The 12,054-nt window shown below is 44.5% G+C and overlaps 1 protein-coding gene across 2 annotated transcripts in view; it reads left to right on the top strand.

Annotated features, from left to right (window-relative positions):
• Positions 1–12,054, top strand: part of CCDC134 (coiled-coil domain containing 134) — a 47,574-nt gene that overhangs the window by 30,477 nt on the left and 5,043 nt on the right. For both annotated transcript variants that reach the window (XM_077278629.1, XM_077278630.1), the window contains one exon: positions 11,009–11,093. In XM_077278629.1, coding sequence (XP_077134744.1) covers positions 11,009–11,093 — 85 coding nt within the window. The remainder of the gene's footprint in view (positions 1–11,008; positions 11,094–12,054) is intronic.

The raw sequence follows: 12,054 nt of genomic DNA, 5'->3' as shown, positions 1-12,054 counted from the left end.
CAAAAATCGGGGGAACTCCACGCCGTTTTTAAAAATTATTTATTTAAATAATTAAAAAAACAGCGTGGGGACCCCTCTATTCTTGATAACCAACCTTGCTGACAGCTGGGGGTTGCAGCTGACAGCTGTGAGTTTTGCCTGGTTGGTTTTCATAAAATACACACTATTTTCTTGAACCCACGTTGGGTTTTTAATTCATTTATTTAGTTAGATTGCAGGCGGCGTCTGGAATACCCCAATCATCCGTTCTCTCTGTGACTGTTATTAGCGGTAGCAGGTGTCGAATGAAGAGGGTAAGAGTCCCAAAAGTCCCCACCTGCTGTCATCATTCGGACATCATTCTCCTCTGCTCATGCCAATCGCCGGCAGAGCAGAGGATTAAGATGACAGCCGGCTTCAGCACCTGCCACCAGGTGGAACAGCCCTTACTGTACCGCTTCTTCCCCGGCGCCCGTCCGGGTGATACTGATGCATCACACTGACGGCATCCATGTGCGGTACGTGTTTACATGGACCCATTGACTTGAATGGGTCCGTGTGATCCATGCAGCTGCACAACAACTGACATGTCTACGTGTGGGACACTCGGACACACGGTCCATGAACAAACACAGACATGTGCACAGACCCATTCATTTGAATGAGTCTGTGTGTCAGTGTCTCCGGTACATGGGAAAACTGTCACCACACGTACTGGAGACACTGACATGTGAAAGAGGCCTTTAATGTTCTTGGTTGGTCTCCTGGACATGGAAGCCCCAACGATCGAACATTGATGACCAATCATAAAATAGGCTATCAATGTTTTCCTGTCTTGGCCATTTGTGGCATATCCTGTGGGTATAAGTGGATGATAGATTTGTCAGATTGAGAATGGTCCCGGCAACAAGCCATGTGATATACAGAGGTGGCCGCACAAGTGCTGTAATGTCCAAAACTCCCATATAAATATACGGGGAGAGCCGTGCATTCATGTGTCACCACTTCTCCATTCCCTATGGTCCACAATAAGGCCAAGATAGTTACAGATCCCACCACTAGGACTATCTGACATTGATGGCATATCCTGTGTCGCCCCCTCCCTAACGGGCTATTTTTTGTTTTTGTTCGTTCACTTTTTCCTTCTATTGTTTTAAGAGCCACAACTTATATTTTTCTTTCGGAATAGACATATGAGGGCTTGTTTTTTTGTGTGACAAGTCGTAGTTTTGGATGACACCATTCCTTTTATCACTGAATGTACTTAAAAATGGTTAAAATAATTCCAGTACGGAAATGGTGAAAGATATGTAATTCTGACCTTTTTTGGGGGGTTTGGTTGTTACTACTTCATTTTTTTTTTTTTACTAAAAATGGCCAATCAACATGATTCTAATAAAAGTCCTCGCTGTTGACATTTGGAGTCCTGCTAGACTGTGTATACGTAATATATATATCTTCAGCATACTGGCCTCTACTTGTCCTCCCTAGGTCTAGCGGTGAGTGTCCGCAATTACTTCAGTCTGTCTTGACTGGCAGCAGCGATAATATTGCATCGACGACACTGCAGCCAATCACTGAGCTCAGTAGCACGTGCAGTTTGATTACTAAGACCGGTATCAAACAACTGTGTAACCACAGACCTGTCGCATGGACTGGCCCCGGGTCTCCTGACCCCAGCTTCATATATGGCTGAGAGGCAGGTCAATTCAGGTCAGGAGACCTAAAGTCAGAGGTCCCTTGGCTGGTCCTGTATTCAGAAAGCGATCGAAGAACTCGTGGAACTGTCCTAAGGGTGACTATTTACCTGTCATGTCCAGAAATACGATTTACCTGTACATTATAGGTTAATCTACAGTAAATAGTGATACCATCCACCATCCTTCCAGATTGCCTTATTGGAGCAGCGGCTACAGGGAGAAAAGGATCGTATGTCCTCCCTGCATTTTCTCCTGTCCAGTGATAGGAGCGGTTACACTCGCCCCTCTCTATACAGTGAGCACGGATGTAACTGTGACTGACAGCCTGCTCTGCAGCGTATGGGTGTAGGGTAGACTGTCAGTCTGGATGCTGGGAAATGATTACAGCCACTTTCCTTGTATAGTGAGCGGTGACGGTATCCGCTCCCTGAGGGCAGCAGATTCTCAGAGAAGTTAACTGCATTTTCTCCCTGTAGCCGCTGCTCCAGTAATGAGACAGGCAGCAGGATTTTAATGCTATTTACCTGCAAACTAACTCTTTATCTGCAGGTGAAGAGCATTTCTGGACATGAGGCGTTTCCTTTAATTTGTAAAATAATGACCATTTTAAAGGGATTGTCCATTACAATGCAACCTTTTGGCAAGTGATGGATGCAGCTTCTGAATCCGAATAGTGTGATAATAGCCATTTGAGGGGTCGTTGCTTGATGATGAGTATGCAGTTTTCATATGTACGGTCTGAGCGAATCAGAATCTAGTTAGCACGTAACCACGAATATGTAAATGGCATACTTGAGATGACATGCCGACTACTCAGACGACCAGCAAGCAGAGCTGAATCCCAACAGTGTATACAGTGGGGAAAATAAGTATTTGATACAGGTGCAATTCATACAGGCAATGAGTGCAGAGTAGAGGGCTTCTTAAAGAAAAACGAACAGGTCTGCGAGATAAATACTTATTTCATGCAATAAAATGCAATTTAATTATTTAAAAATCATAGAATGTGATTTTCTGGATTTTTTTCCCCACTGTATATGTGAATCTTTGCAGTGGGATGGACAACCCTTTTCAGTGTCCTGTGGATGATTATATACAAGTGCTTCTCACTAGATTAGAATATCATCAAAAAATTAATTTATTTCAGGACTTCAATACAAAAAGTGAATCTCCTATATTATATATGCAAATTGCCTCTTCAGAGAAAAAGAGAACTTGAACTCTATAACTCTATAGCGCCATCTGTTGGAAGTAGTGATCATATACGTCACAATCAACCCTTTAATTTGCATATTATATTTCCCAGAGGAGCATTGCACGGTGAATAAGCCTCCTTACCTTGACAAGCCAGAGCTGGTATGTCACTCTCCACATGGAGAAACCTTACTCCTTATATATTATATAGAGTAATTACAAACAAAGTGATGTATTTCAAGTGATTATTTCTGTTAACCCCCTTAATCCCATATGATGTACTATCCCGTCGAGGTGACCTGGGACTTAATTCTCAGTGACTGGATAGTACGTCATATGCAATCAGCTGCAGGCTTACAGAGCAGGCGCCTGTAAGCCTCCAGCAGTGCACGTCAGATCGCTGATCTGACACCGTGCTCTGCAAAGTGTCAGATCAGCGATCTGTCAATATAGTGTGATGTCCCCCCTCCTGGGACAATGTCATAATGTAAAAAAAATATATATATATTTAGATGTGTAAAAAAATAAAAAAATATTGTTCCCATAAATACATTTCTTTATCTAAATAAAAAAAAAACAATAAAAGTACACATATTTAGTATCGCCGCGTCCGTAACGACCCGACCTATAAAACTGTCCCACTAGTTAACGCCTTCAATGAACACCGTAAAAAAAAAGTGAAATAACACGCGATCAAAAAGACGGATATAAATAACAATGGTACCGCTGAAAACGTCATCTTGTCCCACAAAAAACGAGCTGCCATACAGCGTCATCAGCGAAAAAATAAAAAAGTTATAGTCTTCAGAATAAAGCGATGCAAAAATAATTATTTTTTCTATAAAATAGTTTTTATCGCATAAAAGCGCCAAAACATTAAAAAATTATATAAATGAGGTATCGCTGTAATCGTACTGACCCGAAGAATAAAACTGCTTTATCAATTTTACCAAACATGGAACGGTATTAACGCCCCCCACAAAAGAAATTCATGAATAGCTGGTTTTTGGTCATCCTGCCTCAAAAAATCGGAATAAAAAGCGATCAAAAAATGTCACGTGCCCGAAAATGTTACCAATAAAAACGTCAACTCGTCCCCCAAAAAACAAGACCTCACATGACTCTGTGGACCAAAATATGGAAAAATTATATCTCTCAAAATGTGGAGACGCAAAAACTATTTTTTGCAATAAAAAGCGTCTTTTAGTGTGTGACAGCTGCCAATCATAAAAATCCGCTATAAAAGTAAATCAAACCACCCTTCATGACCCCCTTAGTTAGGGAAAAATAATAAAATAAAAAAAAGTATTTATTTCCATTTTCCCATTAGGGCTAGGGTTAGGGTTGGGGCTACGGTTAGGGTTGGGGCTACGGTTAGGGTTGGGGCTACGGTTAGGGTTGGGGCTACAGTTAGCGTTGGGGCTAAAGTTAGGGTTGGGGCTAAAGTTAGGGTTAGGGTTGGAGCTAAAGTTAGGGCTACAGTTAGGGTTGGGGCTAAAGTTAGGGCTAGGGTTTGGATTACATTTACGGTTGGGATTAGGGTTAGGGGTGTGTTGGAGTTAGGGGTGTGGTTGGGGTTAGGGGTGTGATTGGGATTAGGGTTAGGGGTGTGTTTGGGTTAGGGTTTCAGTTACAATTGGGGGTTTTCACTGTTAAGGCACATCAGGGCTCTCCAAACGCGACATGGCGTCCGATCTTAATTCCAGCCAATTCTGCTTTGAAAAGTTAAAACAGTGCTCCTTCCCTTCCAAGCTCTCCCGTGTGCCCAAAAGTTGGTTTCCCCCCACATATGGGGTATCGGCGTACTCAGGACAAATTGGACAACAACTTTTGAGGTCCAATTTCTCCTGTTACTCTTGGAAAAATACAAAATTGGGGGCTAAAAAATAATTTTTGGGGAAAAAGAATTTGAATTTTTACGGCTCTACATTATAAACTTCTGTGAAGCACTTCGTGGGTCAAAGTGCTCACCACACATCTAGATAAGTTCCTTAGGGGATCTACTTTCCAAAATAGTGTCACTTGTGGGGGGGTTTCAATGTTTAGGCACATGAGTGGCTCTCCAAATGCAACATGGCGTTCCATCTCAATTCCAGCCAATTTTGCATTGAAAAGTCAAATGGCGCTCCTTTCCTTCCGAGCTCTGCCATGCACCCAAAGAGTGGTTTACCCCCACATATGGGGTATCGGCGTACTCAGGACAAATTGTTCAACAACTTTTGGGGTCCATTTTCTCCTGTTACCCTTGGTAAAATAAAACAAAATTGGAGCTGAAGTAAATTTTTTGTGAAAAAAAAGTTAAATGTTCATTTTTTTTTTTTAAACATTCCAAAAATTCCTGTGAAACATCTGAAGGGTTAATAAACTTCTTGAATGTGGTTTTGAGCACCTTGAGGGGTGCAGGTTTTAGATTGGTGTCACACTTGGTTATTTTCTATCATATAGACCCCTCAAAATGACTTCAAATGTGATGTGGTCCCTAAAAACATTGTGTTGTAAAAATGAGAAATTGCTGGTCAACTTTTAATCCTTATAACTCCGTAACAAATAAAATTTTGGTTCCAAAATTGTGCTGATGTAAAGTAGACATGTGGGAAATTCTACTTATTAAGTATTTTGTGTGACATATCTCTGTGATTTAAAGGGAACCTGTCACCTCCAAAATCGATGGTGAGGTAAGCTCACCGTCATCAGGGGCTTATCTACAGCATTTTGTAATGCTGTAGATAAGCCGCCGATGTTACCTGAAAGAGGAGAAAAAGACTTTAGATTATACTCACCCAGGTGATTGGCATCTCAGGTCCGGTACAGTGCCTCCCATCTTCATTCCATGACGTCTTCTTCTGGTCTTCACGCCGCGACTGCGGCGCAGGCGTACTTTGTCTGCCCTGTTGAGGGCAGAGCTAAGTACTGCAGTGCGCAGGTGCCGGAAAGGTCAGAGAGGCCCGGCACCTGCGCACTGTAGTACTTTGCCCTCAACAGGGCAGACAAAGTACGCCTGCGCCGGAGCCGCGGCGTGAAGACCAGAAGAGGACGTCATGGAATGAAGATAGGAAGCGCCGGAGCGGACCTGAGACACCCATTTGACCGGACCGTAGCGGGACCGCCCCTGGGTGAGTATAATATAACCTCTTTCTTCTCTTTCAGGTAACATCGGGGGCTTATCTACAGCATTATAGAATGCTGTAGATAAGCCCCTGATGACTGTGAGCTTACCTCACCATCGATTTTGGGGGTGACAGGTTCCCTTTAAGGGCATAAAAATTCATAGTTGGAAAATTGCGAAATTTTTAAAAATTTTCGCCAAATTTCAATTTTTTTCACAAATAAACGCAGGTAATATCAAAGAAATGTTACCACTATCATGAAGCTCAATATGTCATGAGAAAACATTGTCAGAATCACCGGAATCCATTGAGGAGTTCCAGAGTTATAACCTCATGAAGGGACAGTGGTCAGAATTGTAAAAATTGGCCCAGTCATTAACGTGCAAACCACCCTTGGGGCTTAAGGGGTTAATGTTGATGATTATGGCTTACAGCCAGTGAAAACTGAAACGTCACTATCTCAGTAAATTAGAATACTTTATAACACCAGCATGAAAAAATGATTTTAAAATCCGAAATGTTGGCCTAATGAAATGTATGTTCAGTAAATGCACTCAGTACTTGGTCGGGGCTCCGTTTGCATCAATTACCGCATCAATGAGGCGTGGCATGGAGGCGATCAGCCTGTGGCACTGCTGAGGTGTTATGGAAGCCCAAGTTGCTTTGATAGCAGCCTTCAGCTCGTCTGCATTGTTATGTCTGGTGTCTCCCATCTTCCTCTTGACAATACCCCATAGATTCTGTAGATTCTGTATGGGGTTAAGGGCAGGCGAGTTTGCTGGCCAATCAAGCACAGTGATACTGTTGTTTGTAAACCAGGTATTGGTACTTTTGGCAGTGTAGACAGGTGCCAAGTCCTGCTGGAGAATGACATTTCCATCTCCAAAAAGCTTGTCGGCAGAAGGAAGCATGAAGTGCTCTAAAATTTCCTGGTAGACGGCTGCGCTGACTTTGGTCTTGATGAAACATAGTGGACCTACACCAGATGACATGGCTCCCCAAACCATCACTGATTGTGGAAACTTCACACTAGACCTCCAGCAGCTTGGATTGTGGCCTCTTCACTCTTCCTACAGACTCTGGGATCTTGATTTCCAAATGAAATGCAAAATTTACTTTAACCTGAAAACAACACCTTGGACGACTGAGCAACAGTCCAGTTCTTTTCCTCCTTGGCCCAGATAAGATGCTTCTGGCGTTGCGTATTGGTCATGAGTGGCTTGACACAAGGAATGCGACACTTGTAGCCCATGTCGTGGATATGTCTGTGTGTGGTGGCTGTTGAAGCAATGACTCCAGCAGCAGTCCACTCCTTGTGAATCTCCCCTAAATTTTGGAATGGCCTTTTCTTAATCCTTTCAAGACTGCGGTTATCCCGGTCGCTTGTGCACCTTTTTCTACCACACTTTTTCCTTCCACTCAACTGTCCATTAATATGCTTGGACACAACACTCTGTGAACAGCCAGCTTCTTTAGCAATGACCTTGTGTGGCTTACCCTCCTTGTGGAGTGTGTCAATGACCGCCTTCTGGACATTTGTCAAGGCAGCAGTCTTCCCCATGATTGTGGAGCCTACTGACTCAGACTAAGGGACCTTTGTAAACTGTTAGGAAGCCTGTGCAGGTGTTTTTGTTAATTATTCTAATTCACTGAGATAATGACTTTTGGCTTCTCTTTGGCTGTAAGACATAATCATTAACAGGAAGAAACACTTGAAATAGATCACTCTGTTTGTAATGACTCTATACCAGACCTTGGCAAAGTGCTCCCCGCGGGCCACATCCGGCCCTCGTGCTGTTCCAGTCTGGCCCTCACAGATGAATGGCTGAAACATGGGCCCCACAGACCGCACCGTGCCCTCCGTCTATCTGCCCCTCACTGTCACCGTTCTCCGTGTCCTCTGGATGCAGACACCAGTGAATACAATGGTGGAGGACAGGGCCGCTGGCTCCATCCTCCATCAATCAGCGTGTGAGCCAGTAGCGATGACCATGTCTGATTGTGTCAGCTGTGCACGGCGGAGTCAAGTGTATAGGAGAGAGCAGAGCATGTGTTGGGTTTTTCCCCATGTATATGGGATTTTTCTATGTATATGGGAGGCTGTGTGAGGCTCATACTGTATAAAGGGTGGGGGGGCTCACGCTGTATATAGGGGGCTATGTGGGGCTTATGTTGTATATAAGAGGCTATATAGGCTCATACCTTACATAGGGGCTACTTGGGCACATGCTGTATTTAGGGCGCTATGTGGGGCGCATACTGTGTATCGGAGGCTGTGTGGGGTAAATGTATATAGGGGGCTACTTGAAGCACATGCTGTATTACGGTGGGCTACGTGGGACACATGCTGCATAACGGGGAGTACATGAAGCACATGCTGTATTAGGGGGGCTGCGTGGGGCACGTGATGTATAATGGGGGGCTATGTGGGGCACATGCTGTAAATTGGAGGCTATGTAGGGCATATGCTGTATTACAGGTACTACGTGGGACACATGACGTACATGGGTGGCTACGTGTGGCACATGCTGTACATGAGGCTCAAACTTTACATGGGAGACTATGAGGGGCTCATACTGTACACGGGAGGCGATGCGGGGGCACATACTGTACACGGGAGGCTGTGCGGGGGCACATACTGTACACGGGAGGCTGTGCGGGGGCACATACTGTACACGGGAGGCTGTGCGGGGGCACATACTGTACACGGGAGGCTGTGCGGGGGCACATACTGTACACGGGAGGCTATGCGGGGGCACATACTGTACACGGGAGGCTATGCGGGGGCACCTACTGTACACGGGAGGCTATGCGGGGGCACCTACTGTACACGGGAGGCTGTGCGGGGGCACCTACTGTACACGGGAGGCTGTGCGGGGGCACCTACTGTACACGGGAGGCTATGCGGGGGCACCTACTGTACACGGGAGGCTATGCGGGGGCACCTACTGTACACGGGAGGCTATGCGGGGGCACCTACTGTACACGGGAGGCTATGCGGGGGCACCTACTGTACACGGGAGGCTATGCGGGGGCACCTACTGTACACGGGAGGCTATGCGGGGGCACCTACTGTACACGGGAGGCTATGCGGCGGCACATACTGTACACGGGAGGCTATGCGGGGGCACATACTGTGTACGGGAGGCTATGCGGGGGCACATACTGTATATAGGAGGCTATGCGGGGGCTCATACTGTATCCTGGAGGCTATGCGGGGGCACATACTGTACACAGGAGGCTATACGGGGGCACATACTGTATATAGGAGGCTATATGGGGCACATACTGTACACGGGAGGCTAGGCGGGGGCACCTACTGTACATGGGAGGCTATGCGGGGGCACATACTGTACACGGGATGCTATATGGGGGCACATACTGTACACAGGAGGCTATGCGGGGCACATACTGTACACGGGAGGCTATCTGGGGGCACATACTGTACACGGGAGGCTATGCGGGGCCACATACTGTACACGGGAGGCTATGCGGGGGCACTTACTGTATACAGGAGGCTATGTGAGGGCAACAGTCATAGTCTCATATGTGGCCCCTCGGGAAAATTAATTGCCCACCCCTGCTCTATACAATATATGAGATTCACTTTTTGTATTGAAAAGCTGAAATAAATTTAACTTTTTGATGATATTGTAATTTACAGAGTTCACGTATGTTTTGTTTGAAGAGAGCATGGTCCTCATTATACACAGGAGGTGACCTAATCACTGCTGAACTGAGATTTCCATCAGCCACCACTAGAAGGCGCTGATTGCATAATGTATTTTTGTAGCGATGTGCCTGTGCATTTACATCTCCCTCTAATGCTGGATGTCAAACTCAAATACACAAAGGGCCAAATTCAAAATAACTTGGACAAAGTTGTGGGCAAACCTTGATATCTATTTTCAAAAAAATGTCTACAATTGAGGACAATTTTCCTTATCATTAAATTTAATGATGAACCTCTTCATATAGAAAGAAACTTAAAGGGGTTGTCCCACTAACAAAGTACATTTTAATTAAAAGATCTTAGACTAAAATAAACACACAATCAGAAATGGGATATTCTGGAATAATATAATATTTTATGTAAGGGCAGTAAAAAGCATATGGCCCAATGGCCTAATTTGGATATGTAATAGCAAAGGAAAAAAACCTTGAATTAATAATACAAATAAAGTATGATGCCAACAAAAGTGCCCCTCAAGCACAGTATAGTACCCCCACAGTAAATTCCTCCACAGTACCTTCCACATACACTGTATGAAGACCCTACTGTTCCCCCCAGCAAAGTATTTTGACCTCAACACTGTGATCCCAACACAGGCCTCCACACAGTATAATGGGCCCCACATAGTCCTCCCCAGTGTATAATTGGCCCCACGTAGTCTGTGACACGGTATAATTGTCCCTGCATAGTCCCTCACACAGTATAATGGGCCTCATATACTCGTCCACACAATATAATGGGCCTTTCCTAGTCCTCCACACAGTAGTATAATGGGCCCCACATAGTCCTCCATACAGTATAATGGACCTTACATAGTTCTCCATACAGTATAATTGGCCCCATATAGTCCTCCATACAAAATAATGGGCCCCACATAGTCTATGCAGTATAATGACCCCATGAGTCCTCCATATAGTATAATTGGGGTGCTGTACGGTCATCGCGGGCTAGACATAATCACCCTGTGGCATACTGTAGATTTGGCCCACTGCCCAGAGTTTGACGTATGTTCTAGTGGCAGCTGCTTGTTGTCTTTAACATCTAATTATGGCTAATTGGCTTCATTAAATTACGATAACAAAACCTCGCAAACAATGGTGTGTTTTCTAGAGATTAGTTAAATTTATTTGTACATACAGTACATTATTTTTTGTCCTGGGGGAATAGTAAAGGCTGGGCTAGATATCCTGTCCTAGCACGTGATGAATTTCCTAACCATATCCCAATTGTGATGGAATATATCTGCGCCATGTTGACTCATGAAAGCTCCACATTTGTACGATTTCCTGTAACAGGTGCTGGAGGACTCGCGCCTTGTTCTGATCGCAGCAGGAGTACAGCCCGATGGGCCATTCCCCGCGGATGAGAAGATTAAAGATGGTAAGAGAGACGGTGGCTCATTTCTAAAGAAGCCACTCATTACATCAAGTTGAAAACTTATTTTTTTTATTTACTCTTGTGAATTTCCAACCTGCTGTAAATTATCCTTCCGGCTCGGTTCCCGCAATAAATATTTTAGAGTTTTTGATGTCGCAGATCTTCTGTATCATTTCCTTACATCTTAGGTCATGAGTTTGGGTTTTTTACATGCGTTTTTATCACTTTTTTTCTGCTGTGGTTTATGCCTCCTTTAGGTCTCCTGCTTTGTTTTGGATACTTCTTGTTAATTAGCTTTGATAAAACTTTAGTGATGAAGTCGAGTGCGGATTGCATGCTTTTTTTGTGTGCATTTCTGCTGTACAAACACACTAAAACTGCACATGAGCTTTTTACCTGCAGATTTTTCTCATATCATTCAATTCTGTGGGGAATAATAAAACCCAAATTAAACACATATTTACCACTAGATGATTTGTCATGTTGCCGATGTTTCACAAGTGGTTTGTTTGCGATGCTTTAAAATAAGAAAAATGTGGGTATGAGATTTCCATAAATCCCACTCACTTTACTCCTTGTGGGAATTTAGCCAAAAACTTGTTGGACAGTACAGTGGCTCAGTGGGTAGCATTGTTTATTTGCAGCACAGGGGTTCTGAGCTCAAATCCAACCAAGGACAACATCTTTCTTTAGTTCTTATGTTCTCTCTGTTTTCTCCAGTTTCCTCCCAGAATACAAGGACCTATTGATAGAGAGTCTAGATAGTGGGTGCGGGCAATGTCTGTCTCCCGGCATGCAGGCATCGCCTTTACTTTGCTGTTCCAGCCGGGGACCATAGTCTGAGACCAGTCTTGTCAAGCATTGCCCCATCCAGCTTCTCTCAGCGCTGCTAGAGGTGATTGACAGCTCTCCCCATAGCAAGGGACCTGTCAATCACCTAGAGCCGTGGTGGGAGCCGAGTGTG

The sequence above is a fragment of the Ranitomeya variabilis genome, chromosome 8, assembly GCF_051348905.1.
Source record: "Ranitomeya variabilis isolate aRanVar5 chromosome 8, aRanVar5.hap1, whole genome shotgun sequence".
Lineage (NCBI taxonomy): Eukaryota > Metazoa > Chordata > Amphibia > Anura > Dendrobatidae > Ranitomeya > Ranitomeya variabilis.
This window is presented reverse-complemented; position numbering and strand designations above follow the sequence as displayed.